This window comes from Triticum urartu, chromosome 2, assembly GCF_003073215.2.
Source record: "Triticum urartu cultivar G1812 chromosome 2, Tu2.1, whole genome shotgun sequence".
Lineage (NCBI taxonomy): Eukaryota > Viridiplantae > Streptophyta > Magnoliopsida > Poales > Poaceae > Triticum > Triticum urartu.
The window spans coordinates 711,333,532-711,356,496 of record NC_053023.1 but is presented as its reverse complement, the minus strand read 5'-3'; the positions used below and the strand labels follow the sequence as shown (position 1 = coordinate 711,356,496).

General features: G+C 45.6%; 1 protein-coding gene across 3 annotated transcripts; it reads left to right on the top strand.

The window, feature by feature from the left end:
• The first annotated feature begins 18,002 nt into the window (after positions 1–18,002).
• LOC125540007 (vacuolar cation/proton exchanger 3) lies at positions 18,003–22,745 on the top strand. 3 transcript variants are annotated; one of them, XM_048703570.1, is made up of 12 exons: positions 18,003–18,112; positions 19,288–19,509; positions 19,756–19,823; positions 19,893–19,921; positions 20,012–20,208; positions 20,284–20,496; positions 20,723–20,857; positions 21,195–21,311; positions 21,401–21,454; positions 21,685–21,801; positions 21,999–22,092; positions 22,210–22,745. In XM_048703570.1, the coding sequence occupies exons 2-12, from the start codon at positions 19,288–19,290 to the stop codon at positions 22,221–22,223; spliced, it is 1,260 nt and encodes a 419-aa protein (XP_048559527.1). In that variant the 5' UTR covers positions 18,003–18,112; the 3' UTR covers positions 22,224–22,745. The 3 variants fall into 3 exon arrangements, with proteins under 3 accessions (XP_048559527.1, XP_048559525.1, XP_048559526.1); XM_048703568.1 differs by lacking the exon at positions 18,003–18,112 and adding an exon at positions 18,121–18,400; XM_048703569.1 differs by lacking the exon at positions 18,003–18,112 and adding an exon at positions 18,503–18,849.
• Positions 22,746–22,965: the final 220 nt, after the last annotated feature.

The following is a 22,965-nucleotide window of genomic DNA, read 5'->3' as shown; positions in this document are numbered from 1 at the left end:
GCTCATTAAACCTGGGGGCTTCTTTAATAGAAGCTTATTTATACGGGCTTCACGCCCAACACATGCGTCACGCTTCCGCATGTACCTTTTTCTTCACCATTATATGCATCGATATGACTTAAGTTTTGGCCAAGCTGGGTTGCCTGGCTCCTGTGCTTACCCCTACGTTCCCGATTGTTCGGCTAGGCGGTAAAGGGAGCACCTCTGCGATTGTTACTGTCGGGTCAGCCAGATGTGTACCTCAGACTGGGTGAAGCCGAAAGCTAGCGTTCTTAAGGGAATATTCGGTCGGTGAAATAAAAGATGATCTTTTTACTAATTTTATGCGCCCCCAGATGCTTTTCCTGCGTCTTTTTACGTAGTCCGGACATGCACTTTAGGGCATGCCTCCCCAGCGAAAGGAACCCCTAACGGAACTATTCTCTCTGGAAGATGTTTCTTACTAACCATGTAATATAACATAACTAGTTGGGCACTTGTCTGATAAAGCACTAATGACCCCTACGCCTGGTCTCCATGCATACCCCGGTTCTCATATAACCGCTATGGTATTCGGACACACTCCGGACCGTCAGGTCCCGAGGTTGAAGTGGAAAGGTTGGCAACGACAAACGATCTACAATCCGGCTAGAAGGCATTACACATGTCAATTAAAAATTACATAGTCATTCTGACTGATTGTATTCCTCCTCTATACCATCTAACAGGCTGTCTAATTTACAGTCCTGCTGGGAATACTTTGCGGCCAATTCTACTTGGCCGTATACTAAGCTTACAGGGATCTCCTTCCCGTCAGGCCCCACTGGTCCGACCTCGGCCATATGGTTTGGGTCAGACTTCGTAAAACGGGTCTTCACCATGGCCCAGGCCTCCCTAGCGCCTTGTCGGCAGGCCGATATCTTCCACAACCGGAAGCACCGCCGAGCTCCCTTCAGCTTCTCCACAAGCTCTCCAAGGCCCTCGGGCATGGAGTGGACAGGCCATAAGGCTTGGGCAACACCTCGCATCGCCTACCGAACTCGCTCGTGCAGTTGCAGGAGTTCGGGAAGCAGGTCACCCGTAGAACCGGGCATTTCCTCTGCAGGATGACCTGTGAGCATACCTACAGACATTACTCTGTTAGTCGACTTCCTCGCCGAACTCCTTTTTCAAAGTTCGTTCAAGCACTTACTAAATATGCCGCATCGAAGCCGCTGATTCTCCTTCGTGGAGTCCAACAGCTGGCCACGAACATCTTTAAGTTCAACGTCCAGCTTGGTGTTGGCATCCTGAAGATCATTCTTCTCTCGCCTCACCTTTGTCAACGTACTCTCACCGGCCTTTAGCCGGCGTAAGAGTTGTTACTTTTCCGGATCAAGTCCGGCGACATCTGCAATATGATTTGTCAGATTTGCACCCAAACCGCACAATTCTATTCTTTCGAAGCGTATCTTACCTGAGGGGGTCTCTTTGGGATCCCCTGCTGCGGCTAGTGCGGCCTCTAGTTGGGCCTTGCACCTTTCCAGCTCCTGGGACAGTACGGTATTCTTCTCTGTAAGAACTTGCGTATTAAATGATCCTTAAATCAGTTACTTTAACTGTTTCAAGTCTCGGGGGCTACTCGTACATATATATATTTGACCAAAATTTTCTTACCCGTATGTCTTCTACATACTGCTCCGTAGCTCTGGCTAAACCATCTTGAGCGGCACAGAGGTACGCATCTCCCGAATTAAAGGCATCTAAAGCCTCTTGGGAGAAACAAGCATCGCGTAAAATTGTCCGGCGACGCCTGTGGTTCATGGCACTCTCCACTTCAGAATTTGTGGCAGACAGCCTGTCCGCATCCTCTGTCGGAGGAGCGTCCAGTGTGAGCCTTGTGCTCGCCTCCGCTTCCCGGCCAATCGTTGGAGCCTGGCTGGTGGAGGCGCGATTGGCAACCTCTCCGGATATAGTCCGGCGAGGCCTCTTCCTTCTGAAGAGAGCACGAACGTTAATATGCCCTGACAGAATAATACCAGGGAAACAGAGGGTGCGCGATACCTTTGCGCCGGCATCTCGGTCCGGACTACATTCCTTTTTGCCCCACGGGGCCCTGCGGCCCCTCGTTGGCTAGCCGCCGCAGGTTCGGCCTCCCGCCTCGGAAATCTCCCCTGCAAAACACGGTTGTTATTAGAAACGCCGGAATACGTAAGAATGGAGTCTCTCTCAAGGGAATAAAAACTCCGGTTTCTGTCACCTGGGAGGCCGGGATTAACCCGGGGTAATCAGCCGTAATGGCTACCAAGGTGTTGTTCTTGCTTAGCTGATGGAACACCCCGTCGATAAGCTCCACCGATATGTCTGGATCCTCTTCGGAGTCCGGATCGAGGGACCGTTCTAGGTCCTCGGGCTGTGGAGGGCGGCTGCTTATATCTTTCACTTCCTGTCGCAGTTCCTGCATTGAAGTCGTTAGACTACGTATCTAACCGTGGGAGTATAAAACAAACGGGCAAGAGCAATTGTTCACTTACCCAACTTGGAGGTTCATACATAGTGAATCCGGCCCGCGGGTTGGCGCGGAGGAACTCCTCCTTTTCTCCCTTGTACAAAGAGGACAAAATCTTTATTAGGGCGGCGGCTAAGGCCGGCCCCTTACGACCATAACGCGTGGCGTCATCCTCCCTGTTGAAATCCCACATGGGGTGGCCTCTATATTGAAGCGGCTGCACCCCCCGCATAATGCATGCGGCCATGACTCCAATCATGGTTAGTCCGGAATGAGCCAACAGTCTTATCCGACCCATCAGGTAAAGGACGTCCCTGTCACTTTCTCTCTGAGAGCTTCACGGACGCCAGCTCAAGCGTTTCTTCAATGGAGCATTGTGGAACTCAGGGAGACCGACCCGGATAGGGTCCGGCAGCGGAACATCATCTATGTAAAACCATTCCGAAGGCCAGTCCTCGGACGCCTTCTTTGGGGTTCCGGATAGGTATCCGGTCCCGGCGATGCGCCATACTTCGGCTCCGCCCACTTGATATATAGACCCTCTTGAGAACGGGGTACCAGGCAGAATAACCTCTTCCACAACGCGAAATGAGCCTCGATGCCTAAGAATAGCTCGCAAAGGGCGACGAAGCCCGCAATATGTAATACGGAGGCGGGCATGAGATTGTGCAGCTGGAGGCCGTAGAACTCCAGAAGACCGCGGAGGAATGGATGAATTGGAAATCCCAGTCCCCTTATTAGATAAGGAACGAGGCACACCCGCTCTCCTTTGGAAGGATTGGGGGCGCTCTCCGCTTGCTTTCCACCATTATAGGTGGCGAGACCGGCTCGGACTGGGACCATGTATGCCTGAGGGAGAAATCCCTTGGCCTGAAGCGACACTAACTCGCTATGCGGGATGGTGCAACTCTCCCAGTCCCCGGGTTTAGGACCGGAGGGGCGAGGGGAGGAGCTGCGATGGCTGGCCATGTTGGAATGGACCTTTGCTGGGAGCGCTCTAATGATAACTTGCGGAGAGGAGAAGATGCGGTTTGGATCTAAATCCTCATCCCATTAAATAGGCGGCTCGTTTATACGGCTAGGGGTGTTGATGTAAAAACACCCCAGGCTTTTCGCATTCGTTTGACACGTGGAAGACAGCCATTATTGGGCGTGGAAGCCGAGGAGCACTACATTACAAAAATCGAACATTATTCGTACAGGTACACAGAATTTGGAGAAGAACCCGCCTTGCAATGCCGAAGACAATCTGCGCATCGGACTCGTCGTCATTGAAGCCTGGTTCGGGGGCTACTGAGGGAGTCCTGGATTAGGGGGTGTTCGGGTAGCCGTACTATACCTTCGCCGGACTCCTGGACTATGAAGATACAAGATTGAAGACTTCGTCCCATGTCCGGATGGGACTTTCCTTGGCGTGGAAGGCAAGCTTGGCGATGCGGATATTCAAGATCTCCTACCTTTGTAACCGACTCTGTGTAACCCTAACCCTATCCGGTGTCTATATAAACCGGAGGGTTGTAGTCCGTAGGACAATCAACTCCATACACAACAATCATACCATAGGCTAGCTTCTAGGGTTTAGCCTCCTTGATCTCGTGGTAGATCTACTCTTGTACTACCCATATCATCAATATTAATCAAGCAGGAGTAGGGTATTACCTCCATCGAGAGGGCCCGAACCTGGGTAAAAACATCGTGTCCCTTGTCTCCTGTTACCATCCGGCCTTGACGCACAGTTCGGGACCCCCTACCCGAGATCCGCCGGTTTTGACACCGACAGTTACCTTAATGTGCTGATGATGTCTAGATATACATGTAATAAGATCTTATAGAATGGGATGGAGGGAGTGTTGTACTACATCATTTTGCAATTGTTGTTTAGCTTCTAATATTAACTTGGTGCTTTTAGATACATATGTCATTGCCAAAGATCCACACTTCGACCCTTTCTGCGTATGGGGCAATGAGATATTCATGAACCAGCATCAAGTGAGGAAACTGATAAAGATTGTTATTAAAATGGGTCAAAAGATGTCAATCGAACTATTTGTTTACACTTTATGCAAGACAACAGTGAACTGCAGGATGGTAAGTAAGAACTCTGTAGCCTTCTTTTTACTGCCCGTAATGAGTTGTGTTAGATGACAATGTCTGAATCTTTTTCCTTTGCAGTGAATCCTGAAGCAGTTTACTCAAGATTACCTCTCAAACTACATGATTGGCGGCCGGCCATCACAAGGGGTTGGACTAGAGTCTTGCGTGCCTTCTGCATCCAGGAGAGCACATTAGGGCCATTCCGCTTCACCTTGTCCAGCAACCAGAATATCTCTCGCCTCTTTCTTTACCATATGTAATAGTACAAGTATAGAACCCTGGTTCATCATTCTTTATTTGGTGCTTATGTAGTTCTTGAACATATGTACCTGTGAATAGAATAATGCGTTGGTTGTTTGAACCTGATGGATATGAATAAAGCTATAGCCTACTTTCAAATTCAAATTAGGTACAATTTTAAATAGCAGCAATTAAATTTGGGTGAAATTGCGGTCTGCAGGTCATTACGGCACACACAGTCTATAAAGCATAGCGTGTGTGATATACATCATAATCCGACACAGTTCACGAAGAGGAAACGTGTGTAACCATGCACACATTTGCTGTTTGCAAAGCGTGTGTGGTGTCAGACAATATCACAAACGGTGCGGGGAAACTAAATGTGTGTGATTGTCGACCTATCATACATGGTTTATAATCATGAACTGTTTGTGATGTGCCAGGCATCATAAATGTAGAGCCAGTTCGGTACGTGCCTGGAATGTGCCTGGACTGCGTCTAGTTTTAGGTAAAACCACAGAACTCCGACTGCGATGGCAATGCGAGCACAAACGAGTAGCAAGGATGAAGCGTTTGGGATATTTGAGATATCAGAAACAGTTTTATAGGGACAACCGATGCATCAAGGCTCCCTATCCTCGACGGTTTCTGGGTCGTGTGAGAAGGAGCCACCTATCGCAGTCACTCACTTGGCGATGGTTCAAAACACCGTCGCGGAAAGGGGTTAAAAATGTTTGTATAGCACCTCGCTGTACCAGTGTAGGACCACACCCACTTGACTCATAACCTTGAAGCCAACCCTTCTTTGAAATTGATGTCAAAGGGGGAGAGATATGCACATCAAAGCTTACTTCTAAAGAAGAAAGATGCATTATACAAAAGAGGAGAGAACATGCATGTTTCTAATGGGGGAGAAACATGTTGATAATTCAGATTGATAATATCTCATCTTGATAAGCTAAGTTTGCTTTGAGTCCAGTTCTTCTCTGATTTTGTCTCACCCTACCTAATTCCATTATCCAATATTATATTCAGGGAGAGAGGAAGTTCAAGTCTAGGGGAGACATGTCTACACCCAAAAGAAGTACTCACCCAGTGATACTTATCTCATACATGTTATCCAAATCTTTGTAATCTTGTGGATCTTGTGGCTCCTTCTTGTTGAAATTATATTGTGTTATCTAACCTTGTTTTCTCAAGCTTATTTCTTCAAGGACCAATTCAAGAACCTCAAGGTGAGTATATGCATCACACTCATGTGCATGATGATCTCTTGCTTGTTGCACATATTGTTTGCAAGAAAGAATCATGGACATGAATGTTGGGGAACGTAGCAATAATTCAAAATTTTCCTACGTGTCACCAAGATTAATCTAGGACATGCTAGCAACGAGAGAGAGGGAGTGCATCTTCATACCCTTGAAGATCGCTAAGCGGAAGCGTTACAAGAACGCGGTTGATGGAGTTGTACTCGCGGCGATTCAAATCGCGGAAGATCCGATCTAGCGCCGAACGGACGACGCCTCCGCGTTCAACACACGTACAGGATGGGGATGTATCCTCCTTCTTGATCCAGCAAGGGGAGAGGAGAAGTTGGGGGAGAACTCCAGCAGCATGACGGCGTGGTGGCGATGGAGCTCGTGGTTCTCCGGCAGAGCTTCGCTAAGCACTACGGAGGAGGATGAGGAGTTGGAGGAGGAGAGGGCTGCGCCAGGCAAGGGGTGCGGTTGCCCTCTCTCTCCCTCACTATATTTAGGGGGAAGGGGGTGGAGGAGGCGCCCTAGGGTTCCGTAGGGGAGGGGCGGCGGCCACAGGGGAAACCCTAGATGGGTTTGGGCGCCCCCACCCCTAGGAAACTTGCCCCCCAAGCCGGGAGGGGAGGCTGCCCCAGGGGAGGCACCCCCACCTCTCCAGGTTACGTGAGAGGGGTTGGGAGGGGTGCACAGCCCCTTAGTGGGCTGGTGTGCCCCCTCCCCTTGGCCCATAAGGCCCCCCAACGCTTGCCAGGGCCTCCGAAACACCTTTCGGTCACGCTGGTCGTCACCCGGTACTCCCAAAACAATTCCAGACTCCAATACCCTTCGTCCAATATATTGATCTTCACCTCCGGACTACTCCGGAGTTCCTCATCACGTCCGGGATCTCATCCGGGACTCCAAGCAACCTTCGGTAACCACATACTATTTCCCATAACAACTCTAGCATCACCGAACCTTAAGTGTGTAGACCCTACGGGTTTGGGAACCATGTAGACATGACCGAGACGTTCTCCGGCCAATAACCAACAACGGGATCTGGATACCCATGTTGGCTCCCACATGTTCCACGATGATCTCATCGGATGAACCACGATGTCGGGGATTCAATCAATCCCGCATACAATTCCCTTTGTCCACTGGTATGTTACTTGTCCGAGATTCGATCGTCGGTATCCCAATACCTCGTTCAATCTCGTTACTGGCAAGTCTCTTTACTCGTTCCGTAACGCATGATCCCGTGGCTAACTCATTAGTCACATTGAGCTCATTATGATGATGCATTACTGAGTGGGCCCAGAGATACCTCTCCGTCATACGGAGTGACAAATCCCAGTCTCGATTCGTGCCAACCCAACAGACACTTTCGGAGATACCTGTAGTGCACCTTTATAGCCACCCAGTTACGTTGTGACGTTTGGTACACCCAAAGCATTCCTACGGTATCCGGGAGTTGCACAATCTCATGGTCTAAGGAAATGATACTTGACATTAGAAAAGCTCTTAGCAAACGAACTACACGATCTTGTGCTATGCTTAGGATTGGGTCTTGTCCATCACATCATTCTCCTAATGATGTGATCCCGTTATCAATGACATCCAATGTCCATGGTCAGGAAACCATAACCATCTATTGATCAACGAGCTAGTCAACTAGAGGCTTACTAGGGACATGTTGTGGTCTATGTATTCACACATGTATTACGGTTTCCAATTAATACAATTATAGCATGAACAATAGACAATTATCATGAACAAGGAAATACAATAATAACCATTTTATTATTGCCTCTAGGGCATATTTCCAACAATGAAGGTATATCTTTCATCTTGTTGCTCTGATGCATATGGCCAAGATACATGTAACTCATCACTCATTCCTTCCTGTTGTGCACTTACATGCTTGCACACTTGTAGGGGGGCATATGAGTGTTACATGTTTCTTCAAAGCTTTAATGTACTATTTCCTGTATTCTTAATTGAAACTTTGATGTACGTTGTCATCAATTACCAAAAAGGGGGAGACTAAAAGCACATTTGCTCCCTTGGTGGTTTTGGTAATCAATGTCCACATACATGTTGTTGGACTAACACTTTATCTAGTATATTTCAGATAAGTTCAACAGTGGCATGGCAAGGACATGAGGATGTGGACCCCTTCAAAATGCTAAGGGTAAGAATTGGCAAAGCTTCAGGACTCTACATTTTTGGTTTAGTGATCTAAGATCACATTAGTCCCTTAGGAAAGCCAGTACTATTAACATGGGGTGAGGTATTGATGATGAGGTTGTTGCTCAAATGCTTAGTGATATTGCTCCAAAAATCCCCAGTCACTTTCTCAATCACATCTATCCAAACCCTAAATACCCATCTCGGTCCTCACCGTTATCATCTACTCCAGACCCACTGCGATGAACCCACACATTGGCACAGCCAAACCCTAGCAATTCGGTTTGACCAAAACTGATCTCGGCCCCACCGATATGGCCTGACCAAGTTTTAGTAATGACATTGTTTCACTTTGGAATCAAAAAGTTGAAACAATAGGAAATTCCGAAACGAAGTTTTGCCCTATCCATTGCACTTCGGTTCTACCGAGTTGTTCCACTTTGGTCCCACCGAAAAGCTCAATGTTCATATCTTTTACACAGATCGGTCTCACCGAGTTTATGTTTGGTCTCACCGATTTGAGTCAAAAGTGTGTAACACTTGGATTTTGGGTGAATACTATTTATACCCCTCCACCACCACCTACGCTCTAAGAGAGCCATCAGAACGAAACACTACTTTCACCATTCGTTTTCTGAGAGAGAACCACCTACACATGCGTTGAGATCAAGAGATTCCAATCCAAGCATTTAAACCTTGATTTCTAGCTTCTTTAAGTTGCTTTCCACTCCAATCCTTCTCGTACCCAAGCCAAATCTGTGAGAAAGATATTGAGTGTTGAGGAGAATATCATTTGAAGCGCAAGAGCAAGGAGTTCATCACGAACACAACGTCTATTACCTTTTGGAGAGTGGTGTCTTCTAGATTGGTTAGGTGTCACTTGGGGGCCTTCAAGATCATGTGGAGTTGAACCAAGGAGTTTGTAAGGGCAAGGCGATCGCCTACTTCGTGAAGATCTGCCCGAGTGAGACTAGTCCTTCGTGGACGTAAGCCATGGTGGAATAGACAAGGTTGCTTCTTCGCGGACCCTTCGTGGGTGGAGCCCTCCGTGGACTCGCGCAACCATTACCATCCGTGGGTTGAAGTATCCATCAACGTGGACGTATGATAGCACCACCTATCGGAACCATGCCAAAAATCATCGTGTCTTCACTGCATTTGAATTTCCATCTCCACCCCGTACTCTCCGCGCATTGCATGCTTTATTATTTCCGTTGCTCTATCTCTAGATATGCATGTGTAGAAAGCCTTGGTATTATCTTAGCTAGTGCCAAAATCTGCCTAAACTTCAAGAGAACTGAAAACTGGATCTTTGGTTTGTTAAGAGTCTATTCACCCCCTCTAGAACTATCTTCTCTGATCCTACAGAGATGACTCAGGGATTTGTGGGATTCAACCACGGGTAACCTAGTCATTTTCCCTCCTTTTTCACCTGGTTGGAAAGCCCTCCGAGCGACTTAAGTACAAAGGGAGTACCAGATAACTAGCCATAACATGGCCATAAATTTTTTGTATGCAATCATCCCGATTACATACAAAAAATAGACTTAGTTGTCATTTGAATTGGTGCTTCCTTCAAAAAATGAATCAACACGTATTGATTTACCAAAGATGACATGATTTCATTTGGTAAACTAGGAAGACGTGCGTGGTTTTCGATGAAAACCAATGGAAAAATCAGATGCGGGAGGAAAAACATCAAAATAGAGGGGAGGAGGAGAGGAAATACATAGTGGAGGTTGAGCAAAGGTGGGGAGCGAAATGTTGGTGGGTGAAATAGGAGACCTTACATCTTTGTTCCCCTCTAACGTGGGGAGCGAAATGTTGGTGGGTGAAATAGGTGGGGAGCGAAATGTTGGTGGGTGAAATAGGTGGTTGACCAAGACAGTAGAGATTGGCAATAGTAGTTGGGCGCCAAGTGCAATGGTTTGCAACAAGCGGTAAATTTCCCTCGAAACCAAGGTATCAACCCGTGGAATCAACACTTCCAAGTCTAATTATCACCACTTCAACACAATTAGAAACTTACTTGTGTCCCCAACAATTCTAGTCAGATTGTCGATCTCACTAATTTTGCTAGTTACAATAAGTTACGAGTGTATTGTTTGGTTGGAGGTGCTTTATATTTTTGAAATAATTAATTCACAAAAGTGCATGTAAAAGTAAAGTGGTGGTTGTTTCTATGTGGAAAATTATATTGGTGGTTCATAATTTCACTAGTGGCATCTCTTCAAATAGCAACAACGTAAAAATATAATCACTTGTATGGAAGGTAAAAGATCAATATGAATATGAAAAATCATATGATATAATGTTTCCTCTCTTTCAGGAACCAGGTAGAGCTTGAGCAACAACCAATTATAAGTACATGCACACAATTACAATCCCGGTCTTGGTCCCCAATGAAAGCAATAAGATTATCAGTCTCGCTAGCCTTACTAGTTACTTGAAAGTGATTATTGCAGAAATAAAAGTTCAGGATACGTATAAAGCAATAATTAGAGTGCATTGATTGAGGCGAAAGTGATAGGGATGAGTGGACCCATAATTTCACTAGTGGTATCCCTCCATAAAAGATAGCATGACATGGTGAACCAATTATAGTTTGGTATCGATTAAATTACAATTTTTATCATTATATGGTTCTACATGGCATAGTTACATATAGGCATCGTCTGCACATCTATAGTATGTTAATCTAACAGCAACTAGTTAATACTCCACCCGAAGACCGTTGTCCAGCATGCAAAACAAAGTATTAAGTAAAACAGAGTATTACATTAAGATATTGTCCTCACCCCCGACTCATCACTGGGACAACCATAGAACTATCTTTTTATCCATAATGATAAGAACATAATACGGGCTTTTTCTATCACTATTGTAGCTTACTTGCAAGGTTGAACATAGTCTAACATATACAACTCCCTCTTGGAGAGTATTCATCTACATATGGCGAGTGCTAGACTAACAAATCAGAGAGCATGTATGCATATAAATTACGAAGTAAATAATTCATATGAATTCATGAGTAAAACATAGATAGATCTGATCAATGCACATCAGAGCAGATCATGATATGTGTGCTCTTAGTTGCCTGATTTTGATAAAAAAGCTAGGTCTTCTCATCTGTTGCCTAATTTTTTTACCGGTAGCCTCACATGATTGCTAAGTTGTGTGTCATTGCTAATTAGTTGTCTACAAAATACTATTTAAAATTACTGCTACAAATATTGTTTAATGGCCATGTGAGTTACTACATACTACACGCGACCCCTACTCATATTTTGAGCAACTCGTTCTTGTATCCTAAGCACCTCCTACTGGTATTTGAGAAACTCTAACACATTGAACCTCCCCGTGTCCCTCTCCACTCCAGCCTACTCAACGCCAGCGTCACCCCACCCCCTCCCCCCTCCCACCACCGTGGCCATGCACCTGTTCCATCGGCGTCACCATACCGCCGACCTTCCTCTTCAAGCCCCCCAAAACGCATCCCCTCTCAGGTCACACCTCTCTCCACCACAAACACCATGGCCCCCGAGCATGCGCTGTGAACGAATCCTAGACACGGTGTGCATGCGTGCTTCCCTGGCGATGCCACTGCCCCTCTTCCCCCTTCCAACTACTCAATCAAGCCGCTCCTCCACCCCCTTGAGGGTGCCGCGCGGGTCACCTCTGTTCGATTCCCATGCCCACCTGTACTTCCCACAACCATGATCCACCACCACATCGTCGTAAACCCTAGCGCTACAAAACCCCGACAAAAACAGTCAAAATCAAAAGCTACAAGGGAGGTGCGCGTGGACGACCTCTCCACGACAGCGAATCACCGCCAAAATCGTCGATCCCACTCGCCATCGTTGAGAGAAATGGAGGGGATGCGAGAGAGAGAACCGCAGCGAGATGACTCCCAAAAATCCAAACACTGAAAGCGGTGCAGGTGGGCAGCGGTTCCCCCTAAAATTACTATACATGGCCCCACCACTAACCCAGCCCCTATCCGCTACGTGTGCCTCAAAACCATGCGTCCCATTGCCTCCCCTGCGGAGCCGTCCACAAGATTGGGCGGCTTGTGTAGGGTGCACCGGATGCTGCCAAAGAGCACAACTGCATTATTAAGTAACTAGGTTCTTATTTCATACGAATCCCTGCAGCAACGCAGGTGTCATGAAAAAACCAGACGCGGAAACTCTTCCTCAAACCACTCTTCTCTTTTTTTGAGAATCATCACTCAAACAACTCCTTTGCAACATGACATGCTACTCGATCCATCAAACTCTAAAAGCGGCGAAGGTGGGTGGCGGTTTGCCCTGAAACCACTGTACATGGCCTCACCACTAACCCACCCCCGCCCCTGTCTGCCACTTGTGCCTCAAAACCGCGCGTCCCATTGTCTCGCCCATCAAGCCGCCCATCAAGATCGAACGGTCGTGCAGGGTGCGCAGGACGCTGCCAAATACCGCAGCTGCATTATTAAGTTATTAGGGTTCTTATTTCACATATGAATCCTTTCCACAACGCAGGCACAGTGAAAAAACCCGATTGTCAAAGACGCAGAGACTCTTCCTCAAACTACTCCCTTTTTTCTTTTTCTGAGAATCATCACTCAAGCAACTCCTTTGCAACATGACATGCTACTCGGTCCATCAATACTTTCCTAACGAGCCCATAACCAGCCAGCTGGCCACATTTCAGGAAAAATGTTGTTAAGACCTTTCCTCCTAACTTCACCGCAAAGGAAAAATCCCATGCCGAGATCCAGACGGCCAAGGAAATTTCCAACATTTTGGTCTTGTTTGGATACGCTGTTTTATCAGAGCTGGTTTCCCGTAATCCGATCTAACCGTGTAACAAACTAAAACCACGGTTGGGTGGCCCAATAAAAACGTGGATAAGCAGAATTCGGTTTCCACAAAGCCAGGAAAGTGCGTCTAGTGAAAAACGACTAATACTCGTTTTTATAGAAACCTGGTTACATAAAACAGACATTTTTTTCCTCCACGTCTTCCTCAACAAACTTGTTGGCGCCAACTGTGCCTTCCCGCGCAACTAGCACGCGCCCTTTTTTCCAAGCTTCTATATATATACAGGGATGCCGGCATCACAAACATCAATAAACAGGATCTAGGTACGTGCTTCTTCCATGGCTGGCCGCCGATAACGGCTGTGATCATCGATCTTCTGGCCATCGACGCTAGGCTGAGATCTCCAATCAGACGCTGCTGACCCTGCTGGGACAACAAGAGCTACCTTCCTCGACTTGTTTGCAGCAAGAAATCAATCTTCATGAGCCTACAGGTAAGATTCATAATCAGAAACTGATGAACATACTCAAACTTATAGCAAAATTGTTCATGTTCTGAGGAAACAAGTGCAAGTATGGAACTTAAATTGCAAAGTTCTGCCAACATGTCTTTACTCGAGTGATGAATAGACAAACTTTCTCTATGCACTAGTCGTAGTTCAGCCTGAGTCGTAGTCATGTAATTTCAGTACAAAGTTGACAATTCTTTTATGATGCGATACCCTTGATACTGATTTAGAAATTGCTTCATGCACGATCCTGCTGCCCGATGCATGCACGGCATCGAAATCCAGCGGCCGGTGCCCGATGTATGCGCGCATGTGTGGCCGGATTTTAAACATAGTCCATATTTTGTCGTGTGTATAGCACAACTCTACTGATTTTAGTAGATCATAATTACTTCCATCATAATGGAAGACCATTGGCAGTAAATAGTACTAGTACAGATAAGTAGGGCCAAAAGGTAATAAAAAATCCTTTTTTTCTGCCTAAGTGATTTAACTAGTAGTAGTTTATATTGTTTTTGTTTACATGTAGGAAAATATGGATGACCAAATCAAAAATATTAAGAAGGAAAAGACCGAAAAGCAGCCCATAAAGCGCCACACATGAAAATCTTCAGAGGACAAAATATTGCTCAACATATTAAAAGATCAAACTCAAAATGGAGGTAAGGAAGGAACAGGATACACAAAAGAAAGCATGGCGTGAAATCCTAGAACAGTTCAATGAGTCAAAGGTAGACAAACTTGAGTTGCAACAAATAAAAAATCGTCATAAGTACTACAGGAGTTGTTATGCTAGCATGGACAGACTTCTAAAGCACACATGGTTTGGTTGGGATGACGATGATAAAATGATCAAAGCTTCAGAAGAAAGTTGGGCGGATCTCATATCGGTAAGTTGAAACACATTAATTTTGAAATATTGCTATATCATACAGTTGAAAAATGGACTTACAATAAACTAACAAACTGCAGAAGGACAAGAATATTCAAGAATACCGAGACAAAGTGTGGCCTAGTTGGATAGACCTTCAGGACATTTGTGCTAGCTCTACCGCATCAGGAGTTGGTGCTATATCTAGCAAAGGGAAAGGTGGAACCAGCAAAGAACAAATTGAAATTGATCTGAATGAGATAGTAGAAGTTGAATCTGATGGAACAAATGATTCCCCTGTTGCTTGTCCTAAGAAGCCTAACACCACTAAGGTCGAGAAAAATAAGAAGGGCAATGCAAGTGGGTCGCAAAACACTTCAAAAGGGCAAAAGCGAACAGCTGATGATGCTATTAATGCAATTGATCGCCTCGCAGATGCATCACTGATCATTGCTGAATCAAAGAAAAATGCAGCACAGCAAACAGAAGCTTACTCAGTGAAAGCATGTATGCAGATATTAAATAGCATGCCTGATGTTGAACCAAACAAAAAATTGAAAGCTGCACAAGCATTTGAACATGTTGATAAAAGGGCTATTTTCATTGAGATGGATGAAGAGACTCGGTCTCTCTGGGTTGAAAATGCGTAGTTTTTTACCTGTTGTAGCGTACTGTTTAGTTTTCTGATTAGGTTGTATTTGCAATTTCCATAAATTCCTTCTGTAAGTTTGTGTTCAAATAATCAATATGCAAATTTATATATTTATTTGGTTCGTGCTACTTGTTATATATGGTCTGATGTATAACTCCCTATAGGGCGAATTCGAGCTCGGTACCCGGGGATCCTCTAGAGTCGACCTGCAGGCATGCAAGCTTAAGATATAAGTGAGGGAAGTTGATGGCATACCTTTCCTTTTGGTTCATTGGTTTAAACAGCAATGATGCAATGTTGCTCTTTGCGTCAGTACATATCTCCATGTTTTATCATCAACCTAGCGAGTAAAATTTGTCACCGAAATCATTCAATGTTCTCCTATCACTCATTCAATGATTCTTGTCCTACCATTTAGCAGAAAATTTATCAGCTCTAGAACAATAACATTGTAGAAATTCCGACAGTTAACCGAAGTTGCTACATGAAATTTTGCAGGGAAACCATGGAAGATATGGCAGATGGAGACTATTCTGATTCTGGGCAAATGATTATTAATGACTTTTCTGCAATGTCACTTTTGCAACATGTGCTATTCGGAAGGCTATTCAAAACACCACGTAATACCTCTAAATTAACTGGTGCGCAAAAGACTAGAGAGTGGTTGGAAGGACATCCAGTTAGATTTTATGAACAACTTCGTGTTGATAAGCACACCTTCTACTTATTGCGAGATGCATTGTGCGAGAGGAATTTACTTACGGATACAAAACGGATGGACGTCAATGAACAACTAGTCATATTTCTACATACAATTGGTCACAATGTTAGGAACCGTGTTATCCAGGATAGATTTCAACATTCAGGAGAAACAATAAGTCGGCATTTCAAGAGAGTATTAAAAGCCATTAATGGCTTATGTGATGTTTACATAACAGATCCGCCCAATGAAGTTCCCAACGAAATATTGGGCGACTCAAGGTTTTACCCATACTTCAAGGTATATATTCTATCTCAAGAACATGTTCCTTTCGGATATTACTTGCAGCAAAGTTCAAATCTCCAATTCTAATTCTAAATTTCTCTCAACAGAACTGTATGGGAGCAATTGATGGGACACATATTAATGCAAAAATCAAGCTTGATAAACAAACTCCTTACAGAAATAGGCATGGTTATCCCTCTCAAAATGTAATGGCAGTAGTGTCATTTGACATGACATTTTCATATGTGGCTGCTGGATGGGAAGGTTCCGCATCGGATCAAGCCGTATTAAGGTGGGCTGTTACTGATGGTGGGTTTGTTGTCCCAGAAGGTAAAAATAAAAAATACATGAATTTACATGCAAGTAAAGTTTGTCTCATTGTATCAAACATGTAATGATATAATAGGAAATTTGAGAGTGATATCAAACTTTACATGCAGGTAAGTTTTATCTCGTGGACTCGGGCTATGCAAATACTCCAAGATTTATTGCCCCCTATCGTGGAGATCACTATCACATTGGTTCTTTTCGTGGAACTAAACGTCGATATAGTAGTGAGAAAGATTTGTTCAATCATCGTCACACACAACTACTACGGAATGTTGTAGAACGTACTTTTGGCGTTCTAAAAGCTCGATTTCCAATATTAACAAGGAATGGAGGAATCCCTTATCCTTACAAAAAACAGGTCCAAATTGTTATGGCTTGTTGCATCATCCATAACTTCATAAGGAAGGTTGATAGGAATGATGAGTTGTTTGAGCTTTATGAACAAGAGGGAACACAAGGAGATGTTGACACCGGTGACCAAGAAGTTCGAGGGCAAGCAAACTTACAAGAAGATGATCGAGTTGCCGGTGAAAGAGTACGTGCAAGCATCGCTCGACAGTTGTGGAGTAATCTCCAACAGCATGCCACTCAGGAAGAAGAAGATGAAGATGATTAATTAAGCACTAAAATAGTTGTTATCATTTTTATTTATAGGTACATTGGATAACTATCGACAGATTTTTCATTCATTTGTAGATTCACAAGCTTTACATTCAATGTTTCAATGCTAAAATCATTTTCTTGTCCATTCACACATCATACAGCAAGTTCGGTATGGACCTTGAGAATATAAAATTACTGAGCTAGAGAGAAGCTTACCTCACATTATCTGAATGAAGAGTCTGTCACCATAGTTCCAGATCCAGCATGCCACGAAGAGGGCAGCTCATACTCATCCACTGGAAGTAGTTCGGGCTGCGTCGAGCACGCTCTAGACTCCCTGGATGCCTCGGTAGTGAAGGGTCTAGAAGATGGGGGCGGATTTTGTCCTCCGCCATCAACCATAGTCGCGAGTCATCCACCGCGACAACGTGCCCTTCTTCCCCGCCGGTAGGCCTCCGCCGCGAAGAACAGATGGGACGCCCCACGTCTGCACTGCACGCCGCGGAACCATACGGCATCGCCGTGGTGGCGTCGGTCGCCGGAGCCGGGGCCGTTGACGGTGTGAGGAGAGTGGAACGGGAAGCGGCAGCCGCGCAACCGTACGGCTTTGTTGCCGTGGCGGCGGTCACCGGAGCCGTTGATGGCGTGGGGAGCTTGGGCTAGGTCAAGCTCCTCGAGGAACATAGACGGTAAGCTGCGGCGGCGATTTGGGAAAGAAGCGGAGGCGACTTGAGTTCAGAGAGACACAGGAGAAAGTAAGCGGCGTCTACATAGTACTAACTAATCCAAACACGCTTTTACCAAAACTTGTTTTAACGTTTTCTCACCCAAACGAGTTATTCCAGAAACTCCTGGTAACGAAAATTCTCCCTTAAAACAGGTTTTCCTAAAAACACTCCTAAAACTTGTTTTCCTAAATCAGGTTTAATTATTGGTATCCAAACAACCACTAAAGGGGGGCACGACTTGACGCCGCAAGCACGAGCCGGCACCAACACCAACACCAAGTCGGTCTAGAGTCACATGGAGGAGACGTCCCCCCACCCCGAACCGAACGTGCGTGCGTGCCCCGTCTGCCACGGGAGGAAGGACGCGACGAAAGCGGGACGGAAGCCGGCCGAATTTCCCGGTGCGGCGCGGCCCTTGTGATTGCGAGCAGCGAGCGAGCGAGCGAGCGCCTACCCACTCCGAACCTGCAAAATTCCGTGCCCCCTCGAGCCGAGCCGAGCCGACCTCCCGTCCCCCTCGGCGGCCGGCGAGGACCCGTTCCGTTCCCACCACGACTGGCTTTGACCTCCTCCTCCCCCTCCCCCGAGCCTTCTTGGGCCGCCGGCAGCGAGCGAGCGATGCTCCCCAGGGCGCTAGCGGCCGCCTGCTGTTGCTGATCCTCCCGACTCCCCCGCCGGTCGTCGCCCAGGTTAGTTGTTGGCGGTGGTGCTGGCGGTGTCAGATTCAGGTGATGTTTGTCGAGCGATATCCCCTCGGATTTCGGTCGACGCAAGTAGTAGTAGTGGCGGTGGTGCTGGTTTCGAATTTAGTATTCGTCGTGGTGCTGGGTTAGTGCCTTAGTGGGCTTCCCCCCGTGCCGTGCCGTGCCGTCGTGCGTCCTCCTCGGAGCACAATTACCCGCTACTCCCCTCCTCCGTGCTCGCTTAGTGCCAGGCTAACCGCACCAGGATCCCGAGATTTCCCCGGCTCCGGCAGCCCAATGCTCCTCCTGCTCCCGCGGATTTCTCGCCTCTGATCTCTCCCCGAGCCCGCTTCTTCTTCCTCGCGATTCGGCGCCGACAGCTACTCAGTAGCCAGCCGGCCGGCCGGGCACAGTGCTGCTGGACAGGCCTGGATTGGGTTCTTCCTCCTCCGTAGGTAAGGGAAAACAGCCAGCTTGATTCAACGGGTTGTTCCGGGAGTCCCTTGGGGATTGATTCCTCGGTTTGCCCTGCCACCGAGCAATCGAGATCCGAATAGTTCTTTCCCCCCAGTCCAGCCAGTTGCCGCCGATCTGATTGCCGCGTCGTGCCCTGCTAATCCGATCATAGTTCAGTCGGGTTATTCTTCCTCTCCAGCTCGCAAGATCGATCTGAGTTGACTAAGGATTTTTTTTTTCTGCTCGGAAACTTGACCTGGTGCCCCGCTGCGGGCGCAGCTTGATTTTTCCAAACAAAATCGGTGAACCCCCGTATCCCACGTCATGTCCGCCGCTTTGACGCGGAATAGGAATTGAGTTCGCACCTGGCTTTGGGGAAGTTGCTTCTTTTAGCAGCATTGTTTGCTCACGAATAACACCCTTTTTTGTGGATGCAGATGATGGAGAATCATCAGATCGAGATGGGGGCTTTCAAGGCAAACGGCCTGGATGTGCCCAACGGCGTGCTGCGGTCGACCATGATCCCATCCTGGAGCTTGCACACCACCGTGAAGAGAGTATTGCAGAGCATCAGGACCGTCATATTCACCTCCAAGCTCAACCTGCTGATGCCCTTTGGGCCTGCGACGATCGTTCTGTACTACACTACGGATTGGCATGTAAGTGTGTTGTTCATGGAGATTGATCTCTAATACGGCGCGTTAATTTATATATATCACTAGTTGTAGGCTTTTTCACTCCAACTAATAATTGTATATCGACACCACCTGGAGATCTTTGGCAAGAGCTGATGATCTTACTCACTGATCTTCAGGAACATATCGTTTGTTCAGTAGTTCAACGGCAGGTTTAAGTACAGATGATCAGTGAATGCTGACATTGTTTATATTTCATCAAACCTGCAGGGAGTGATTTTTCTTTTCAGCATGCTAGGAATAACACCGTTAGCTGAGCGTCTGGGTTATGCAACTGAGTGAGTTACCAGACTCTCTACTTAGTTTCCTGACTTTGTTAAAATCTGACATCATTTCCTGTTCTCCAGGCAGCTCGCGGTATACACTGGTCCAACACGTATGTCACTTTTATCACTCTGGTTAATAACTTACTGGAAATTATAGTTTTTGAAATAAGTACAATATCTTATTTTTCTCCAAATTGCAGTTGGAGGCCTTCTGAATGCCACGTTTGGGAATGCAACTGAGATGATAATAGCAATATATGCTTTGAAAAATGGGATGATCCGAGTAGTTCAGCAATCGCTATTGGGTTCTATATTATCAAATATGCTATTGGTGGTTGGTTGTGCTTTCTTTGCTGGTGGTATTATTCATCGCAACAAAGACCAAGTCTTCAGCAAGGTGATGTTTGTGTGGTTGATTTTAGTTTTCCAAGGGAAATCTCTGATAGTGAACTCACGATTTTCTTTACAACAGGCAACTGCTGTTGTTAACTCAGGTTTACTGTTGATGGCTGTTATGGGGCTGATGTTTCCTGCTGTCCTTCATTTCACAAAATCAGAAATACAGCAAGGAGCTTCTGAGCTTGCTCTTTCAAGATTCAGTAGTTGTATTATGCTCGTGGCATATGCAAGCTATCTTTATTTTCAACTAAGTGCACGGAATAGCAGTTACAGTCAAATTGGCAGTGTAAGTGTGGTACCTCAATTGTTTACTTCTTGCTGATGACATGACCATCGCTCTGATAATATATGCCATAGGCGTATCCTTGCTGATGACAAACTATATTGGTGCTCTCAATTTGGAACGCCATATGATAAACTAATAAATTTCCTTAAAGAAGATCACTTCAAAATATAGCTGCAAACCATGCTCATCATTTGCTGAAGGTTGCACCAATATTATGAAATTGCAGGAAGAAGTGCCTAATGAGGATGCCACCGAGGAAGATGAAGAGGTAGAGATTAGCATGTGGGAGGCTATTGCGTGGCTTGCAGTGTTAACGATATGGATTTCTGTCCTTTCTGAGTACCTGGTTAATGCCATTGAGGTATTTTCTTTCTCCCCAGTAGAAAAAGACAACAAAATTATCAGTTTTCTTCATATGTTATAATTGAAGTTAATTAAAGCTAACCTAGTTGATGACTTAAGAAAATCCGTTTTGTTGATAATGTGCACTCAGTGTGTCAGGGAAAATGTGCATCTTCAATTTTTAAGTCACATGACTCGTACATTATTGGTCTAATTGATGGTGAAAGTTAAATCTTGAAAGCGTGCATGTCTTATCAATTGGAACGGAGAGAGTACCAATATAGTGTCAATCTTACAGGTTAACTGTATACTCTGCAAGGATGTAATTGACCATTGTTTTGCTCTATTGCTGCCAGGGAGCATCTGATTCATTGCACCTACCAGTGGCTTTTATCAGTGTTATTTTGCTTCCTATCGTGGGCAATGCAGCAGAACATGCTAGCGCAATAATGTTTGCGATGAAAGATAAGCTCGTAAGTGTTTGTATATGTGGTTACTGTTGGTGTTTTTCCTCCTTCAGCATCCTCCTAACTGTTTTTGCATTTGCTTTACGCTGCTATAGGACATAACAATAGGTGTTGCAATTGGATCATCAACGCAGATATCAATGTTTGTGGTAATGCTTTTGAACTTAATATCCCATTGTGATATCTGTGTACTGTGTGAATGTTAGCACTTGTTCAGCCAAGTACAGTTCTGGTCATTTTTTGTTTATTAGGGAGTTAAATGTTCTACTGGTCTGTGTCGTTTGTAGATTGCTGCTATTCCTCCACTTTCTCTATTTGTCTGCGCATCATGCCTGATTTCTTATTTTTGAAACTTGACATGTGTTCTCTGTTAATGCAGATTCCATTTTGTGTTGTCGTTGGTTGGATGATGGGGCAAAAGATGGACTTGAATTTCCAACTATTTGAGACAGCAACTCTCTTCATAACAGTGCTTGTCGTGGCATTTATGCTACAGGTAAGTTCTTAAGCGGTTACCAAGAGTCTTTTGGTTAAACATAAACATGCATGGTGGGCTTGTAAGGTGTTTTGTACTCCTTGAGGACATATTTCTAGTTTACCCTTTGCGCTGATGTATTACGGTGCTACAGACATCCATCTTGGTAAAGCTTCAGTATCATGTGCTTATTTGTTTCTCTTTCTTTTTTTATGCAGGATGGCATTGCAAACTATCTGAAAGGACTTATGCTGGTTCTGTGTTATCTAATAGTTGCTGCCAGTTTCTTTGTCCATGTCGATCCACAAGCCAGTAAGCACTAATTCGTCGGATATATATAGATTTTCTTCTAGTTTCCATGATCGAGATAGTTCAGTTGCTGCCTGAAGGGAATGAACATGCAAGTATTAACGCATGACTCTCTTGCAGGCGATGATGATTGACGGCACCACCAACAACGAACACTGTAATTACTGTACCAAATACCCCCGATGACTCGCTAATCTTATTCCGACAAGCCGCCCCCGCTCCTCCTCTAGCAAAGCCCAGCCTGTCCGAAGCATCATCCTGACTGAAACGATGACACGCCAACACCAGATCATCGTGCGTTGGTCCCTTTCATAGCCAAACTGCTGCGGGGTTAATCCCTTTGAGATTTCTCTTGCGAATTAAGCGAAGCTTTGAGGAGGGGCGCTATTGGTAGTCACCATCTTATGTATACAGAAGCAACAAGCCCGCCCGCCCGCCCGCCCTAAGTCTGCTGTATTCGATTTATTGAATTGAAGAGTTAAGAAGGCCCTTTTTTTTTCCTTCCTCTGTTTTTCTTCTTCTATGGGGTGGTTTGTTGGTTCATCAACCATACATATGCATAGACAGTCAGACTCACATACGTGTGAATATTGAGACGGGCCAATTTTGTGGTATCTTACAAATTTTTTTATGGTGGCATTTCCTATTGTGTGTGACCTTGGATTTAGCCCAGCCTGGCCTGTGTGCCTCCAAGTGAGCCCATGTGCTGGTCAATATACTTGGGCGTCCCACCACGGCCCACTCTGTCCCAACTGTTTGGTTGGTATTAGCCAGCAGCCCACTGAAAGTTACATGGGTATTAGGGTATAAGCAGGATCGCACATAAGAAATGCATATATATTTCTCTCAATAAAATGCATTTTTTTGTGGATGAAG

Bases quoted from the DNA above. Each gene is read 5' to 3' on its own strand.
- LOC125540007 (XM_048703570.1), top strand. From the start codon at position 19,288: ATGATGGAGAATCATCAGATCGAGATGGGGGCTTTCAAGGCAAACGGC. The intron at 19,510-19,755 runs GTAAGTGTGTTG...TCAAACCTGCAG, and splicing joins ACTACACTACGGATTGGCAT to GGAGTGATTTTTCTTTTCAG. The intron at 20,209-20,283 runs GTGATGTTTGTG...TCTTTACAACAG, and splicing joins AAGACCAAGTCTTCAGCAAG to GCAACTGCTGTTGTTAACTC.